Source organism: Helianthus annuus, chromosome 9, assembly GCF_002127325.2.
Source record: "Helianthus annuus cultivar XRQ/B chromosome 9, HanXRQr2.0-SUNRISE, whole genome shotgun sequence".
NCBI lineage: Eukaryota > Viridiplantae > Streptophyta > Magnoliopsida > Asterales > Asteraceae > Helianthus > Helianthus annuus.
Genome location: NC_035441.2, coordinates 144,420,157 through 144,426,792, shown reverse-complemented (window position 1 = coordinate 144,426,792; position 6,636 = coordinate 144,420,157). Strand labels below are relative to the sequence as shown.

The 6,636-nt window shown below is 31.7% G+C and overlaps 1 protein-coding gene across 1 annotated transcript; it reads right to left on the bottom strand.

The window, feature by feature from the left end:
- Positions 1–2,676: 2,676 nt before the first annotated feature.
- Positions 2,677–5,819, bottom strand: LOC110876202. The gene is made up of 9 exons (XM_022124379.2): positions 5,749–5,819; positions 5,352–5,600; positions 5,155–5,275; positions 4,912–5,060; positions 4,589–4,846; positions 4,414–4,515; positions 3,407–3,478; positions 2,938–3,239; positions 2,677–2,842 (listed from the first exon to the last, which is right to left on the bottom strand). The coding sequence occupies exons 2-9, from the start codon at positions 5,427–5,429 to the stop codon at positions 2,677–2,679; spliced, it is 1,248 nt and encodes a 415-aa protein (XP_021980071.2). The 5' UTR covers positions 5,430–5,600; positions 5,749–5,819.
- Positions 5,820–6,636: the final 817 nt, after the last annotated feature.

The following is a 6,636-nucleotide window of genomic DNA, read 5'->3' as shown; positions in this document are numbered from 1 at the left end:
ATACACGTCTTGTTCATTCATTTATGTTTGTTCGTTTAAATTTTAATTAAATGTATATGTAGTTATATTTATATGAATTTAAACATAAAAGTGGCCTTCAAACTACTTATATAAATATGAATATTTAGTAATTGGGATTTCTAATAATAAAAAATGGGCTTTCCAATGAAATGTATCGTAATTGATCACCAATTTATATATAAAAAAACCTACGTACCTGAATTATATACATTTAAACCACTATTTTAGATGCGTTTTTAAAATAAATTATGATGTCTTAGACTTGTTGGTTTGTATCCATTGATGTTAATTTATATTCGCTTATGTTTGTTTGGTTATGTTTATTTGCGTTCGTTTATGTTTGTTCAATTATGTTCGTTTAAATTTGTTTGTGTTCGTTTACGTTTGTGAACTGTTCATTCAGGTTTTAAACGAACACGAACGTAACCATTTTCTTAGTAAACAAACATGAACAAAAAACTTTGTTCGATTATATGTTCGTGTTTATGTTCGATTAAAGTTAAACGAATGAACATAAACATAATCATGTTCGTATTCGTTTGCTTCGTTTAGAGGACTAGTGATTATTGGAGAGTGATTTGTCGTGGGAGAGCGATGGTCGTGAATAGGAAACACGGTTTGTATCTGTTTTATATATTAAAAATAATATAAGTAAATTAAATATACCCAGATTAGTAATATTTTTAAGTACACTAGTAAATATTTTTTTTCTCTATTTTCATTTTGGTAGCAACTCATAGAAACCAACTAGACTCGTTGTCTGAATTGTATAAACTATTTACTACAGCAATGATAAGGTTTTCCAAATAACGAAAGAACAAAATCACACTTCATGATATCCAAAAAATCACACTTCATGATATCCAACAGGACCGACAATAATTAAAAAAATATTCAAATACTTTGTAAACGTTAAGCTTCTTATTTCCATTTACTTTTCTTAATATTCTATGGGCAATGCTTGTTAGTATTGAACACGCACAAAAGCGCAGTAAACGAATACAAAGGTTTAAAGTAGTTCAGTTGGCTTAACTTCGTCTACTATGCCTCAACTAGCACTAGTACATAAATGGTTTATTGGGGCATTTAAAATCGTTTTTTGACATGGTTTATGGACCGCCCCAACAAATAGGGAGTCAAAAAATAAGGCTATCTTTTAGCACGGTTAAGAAAACGCGTCTTTAAAAAGAAATAATAGCGTCAGTAAATAGAAACAACGGTGTCCAAAACCACTTCAAATAGGGAGTCAAAAATGAGGCTCTCTTTTAGCGCTGTTAAGAAACCACGTCAATAAATAAAAACAACCGGGTCATTAAATATAGATAACAAAAAAGTGCTAGTACATAAATAATAATAATAATAATAATAATAATAATAATAATAATAATAATAATAATAATAATAACAACAACAATAATAATAATAACAATACTGGTAATTTTCTATATTAGCATAACAAAAGAAAGGTTAAGAGTCGATAGATTCAAAACAAACATAAAACATAATACTTTGCTACCAAATGATAATAGTCGAACTCTCACTTCAACACAAAATAAAAAAAACTTGGAACTCCTACAGAAACAGATCTCCTACCAAATGTTCAAACACAAAATGAAAAAACTTTAACTCCTAAAGAAACAAATTTGCCACCAAAAGTTCAAACATAAAACAAAAACTTCAACTCCAATCCAGTTGTAGAACTCCAACTTTTACCTTTTTTTTGCATTGCTCTCTTCTTAGTTTCCATCACCACACCTGACAAAATTGAAATCAAAATCAATCAAGATAAAAAAAAAATATTAATAAACAATATATTCAAGACACAACCAAACTAAAAGATAATAACTAAGCATTTTCAGTATGTTTCCCAAGTTAAGTCAACACATGAGATATTTGCTCAGATATTTGCTCAGTAGATGTCCCAAAACTTTATATAATAGCATTAGTTTTCTAATTATATTCAGTGTACTAACAATAAGACTATATATGAGAATATTATTCATTTTCTAATTATATTAGCTTTGTTTACTATATTTGACATGTGAAAATACATTTTACCTGTTGTCACGCATGCCTCTGACCCGTTGGAAACACCCTACTGATAAACTGTGGCGTTAATTCTAGGATCAGTTTGTCAATTTCTTTTTGCGGAAGACAACCTTTTTCGTTCCAAAGCTAAAACAAATAAATAGAAAACATGTAATATGAAAAATATATAATTTAGTGCAAATATACAAAGTATATAAATATATAGAAAACACTTGCCTTAATGGGAAAGTCATGTTGAATAGTATTGACAAACTCGTACATGTTTTTGATAACCATAAAACCACATTCCCAACCATTCTTTTGCTGCTTACACTGTTTTGAATTAAGAATTAAGAATTAAGAATTTTAAATGCATGAAAATAAACTGATAATAAAATAGAAAACATACATTCACCATATCCCAAAGAAATGGAAACCCAAAAGCTTCATCAATGACAGACGTAAGAAGGTAACTATGCTGGTCCTTTTCTCTACTTATAGAATCAATGATATAGCCTCTCTCAGTTGATGGACAAATGATAATTAGGGTCCAGTGGTTACTACAAAAAATAAAAATCATACAAAAATTAAGTATGTATGTGTGTATGTATGGTGGAAGAACATAACTTACTCGGCTAAATATGGCGCAAGAAAAAATGTTTTGTCGGTATGGAACATAAACATATCTATGATATGTTCTTGAACGCCTTCAGAATTTTTCGTGCATGAATCACCTTTGATGTGGTGCGGATTAAAAAATGCGCTTCGAGAATTATGTGACTCATAAAAATACCTTAAATCAAGAACAATAAAAAATGATAAAGTTGGTAAACTGAATTGTATCTATAAAATGTTACAGTACCATGTAAAACAATAATAAAAACTTACATTGCAAACCAATGTATCACAGTGATGTCAAGCCAATCATTAGAAAATAGTTGTAACAACTCCACATATGGAATACTATCCTGAACCGTTTGGGGATACATCCTGGCCGGTGAAGAAATCTGAATGCTATGGTTATCCCCAACACACCTTGATAATAGTTCAACCATATCTTGAATTGCACGAGGCCTAGTCTTTGTTCTTTCCAAAGCAGTAGTTACTTCAGGATCGATAAATTCTGGATCTAGATTAGGAGCATGACTGTTTGCCATTTGTTTTTCAGGTAGTTCTTGCACTTCCATTAACTAAAAAGCATTATAAAAACAACATTAGTACTTATGGATTATTATAGAAACAAAAATCTGATTAGTACTCTTTTATATATGTTTGCATATATATAGAGATAGAGAGGTGTGTGTACACGCGCATTTGTGTGTGGATTGTTATATAAAACAAGTTGCTGATGCTTTACCATATTCATAAAACTCATCTGATCAATGTTTTGTTGAATAGGCATTTGTAGTTCATACGGGTCTTCCTCAATCTAAAATAACAAAAAAAACTGTTAGAATCATAGTTATCAAAAGCGCTCGCCTGCTGCGCCTAGGCGCAATTTTCAGGCGAGGCGCAACCATACCGCCTTGTGCCGTCAAAGGCGCTCTTCTAGTAAGCTTCCAGCCAAAAAACAACTTTCCGGAGACTATTCCGGCCAGATTCCTGCCCAGTTTCCGGCGAACTTCTACAATACTTTCCGTATGGACATATTTGTGGTTGTGGATGGTTCAACGAAGACAAAAATTTGAATAGGAGAAAAAAAAAGATGAAAGAATGAAAGGCATTATGACTTGCAGAAAGGATACTCAGTTTTGACCTTTGACCTTTGAAAAGGAGTGGAGAAATTTTTCTTAAAAGCTTACGTTAACAGTGTTTTGCAGAAAAAGCTAGGCACTCTAGGCACTATGTAGAAAGAAGACTGTGTCAATAGTTAACAAAATTCTTTTTCCTTTCCAAATATTCAAAATTATTATAGCAAGTACTCAACTATATATGTTAGAATTTCTTATAAAAAATTATCTAAAAAAGTTTTATTTTTTTAAACTACTCTAACTATATATGTTAGAATTTTTACAAAAAGATTATCTTAAAAAGTTTTATTTTTTTAAACTAGTTAGATAATTTTAATATCTAACTATATAAGTTCTACAAATATATTTAGAGAGTACTATTAATTTTATACACCTACAAGATACATTAATTATCTTTTTCAACCCATAATACATTATATTATTTTTTTCAATTACGTGTGCTTTTTTTCTAGGGCCCTCGCTTTTTTTGCGCTTTGCGCCTAGGCCCTAGGCGAGGCCTATGCGCCTCGAGTGCGCCTAACGCCTTTGATAACTATGGCTAGAATATGAACAAATCAAGCTAAATTAATATAAACTACCTCTGGATGATAACATGAAATCGCCGAGATGTCACCGGCTTGTGTTTGAGGCGAGGCGCCTGTGTGGCTTGATGAATCGAGCCTCGGGTTCGTTCCAGGAAACTCACAGACCTGCTGGATGTTTCCTTGTTCACAATCTACAATTTAACAAAAAAAATTAGAGTAAACATCAATATACTAAAGTATAATGTAATATATAAACAAATATACCTTTACTGCATCCCTTGGCCATTGAACAAAACAGTGAAGCATGTCTCCAACACATTTAATGTCCACAGTTTTAGTTACTTCAAGAACAGGCATTTTCTCGCAACCTTCAATGACATTATCTACTTGAACTTTTACAAAACCCTCGCTTATTAGTTTGCCATGTAGAATCCTATCAGAAGTTGGCCATATCTGCCCTATAGCCACCGTCAACTCATCGCTAACTTGGAATGGAAAAAGCATCTCACATGGTGTCAATTTCTGCGAAACCATAAAGCATTTTTTAAAAAATATATAACATTTTTAACAGCCTATAAATATATTACCTCGATAGGTGGATAGGATATGATCGGTCCACCGGAATTCTTGTCCACCCATGATACCGAGCCTTTCTCCTTGTTCGCATCCAAACTATTGCACCTTCTTGCTCGCTTTTTACTATTGTTGAACAATCCTCCATGAACCTGTGTTGAACCTACATAAACTCAAAATCCAAAACTACATCAGCATCAATAGATGAAAAAAACTCAAATATATATATATATATGTGTGTGTGTGTTTGACATTACCTATAAGCTCGGAGACTGCCCGTGTTCTTCCGCCGTGTTCACGTCCCATAACTCTAACAATCGGGTCATCCTTTCCGGCAAAATAACTACCATCTTCTATCATCTCTCTCTCGGTGCGGACCTATAGAAAGATATTGTTAAATCATCCGTTTCAGATATATACAACTTTAAAAAAATAATCAAACACATTTACTTACCAAACGTTCGATTGTTTCATGCGAATCTGGTGCAAGTTCATACGAGTTAGTTTCTGGGTTTTTTATTTTTTTACTCATTATCCACGCTTTGGCACGTTTATCTTGTATAGTTTTAAGATATGGATACTTTGCTTCAAGTAGAGGCCATATGATATCGGTTTTAGCATCCAATCCCGCAAACCCAGTTCGTCCTAGTCGGGAGAAGTTTGTGTTCGCGTTTGCACTTGCTTTGGCCTTCTCGCTTATATCCTTCACACAAATCAACAAAATACAATTAATACTTGCAAACGTAATAATAATAATAATAATAATAATAATAATAATAATAATAATAATAATAATAATAACAATAATAATAATAATAATAACAATAATATAATAATTAATTCATACATACCAAAAATTCTTTGCTTGTCTTTTTCTGAACGAATTCATCCCAATGCGCAGGATCGAGATATGCATATTTCTCAAAAGGCTTTTTTCCTTTATTAACATAGTTGATAACAGGCCTGCTTCTGAATTTTGTACAAAGCTTCTTTGCTTTTTTAAGCATAAACTTTTTTGCCCCATCAGTTTGAATATTCCATAACCTCTAAAAATTTACAAAACAAAAGGTTAAACATAATACTAAACAAATATTTCATCTTATGATAATGTGTAAAAAAAATAAAAAACCATACCTTGGTATCCAACCATAATTCTTCCCACCGGTTTCTTTCAAAATCCTTCGTGTCAATATGATATGGAAACGTTTGTCTAACTTTCAGCCCAAACCATGACATAAATGGAGAACTCATTGCACCCACCGGGCGATTATTTTTGTCAAAATCTACCTTATAATCCTCCTCTTTATAATTCTTTTGAAAAGAAGCAACACCACGTTTGCCTCTTTTCGACATAGCTATAGATTACAATTAAGCAAAAGAAATAACTAAGTTATTTAATTAGATACATATACATACATATTTACAAAACCAATATACATATTTGCCCTAGTCAACAACCAAGCATCAGTTTAAACATAAACTATGAACTCAAAGGTCACCGTAACTTCAGAAAGTGATATTGCAGAACAAATAACGGTTTCTAAGAAGACATAAATGCTATCAACATCTTGATTAAAGGTGTAATTATGTTAATTAGATTAGTTACCTAATATTTGATTTATTTGAAAGCATATGGATATAACACAAAAGAAACAAAATGAAAAGCTATATCTTGCATTTGAAATTCATAAATCCAATTAGAATGGTGAATTTGCAATTTCCAGTAAACTTTAGAGGCC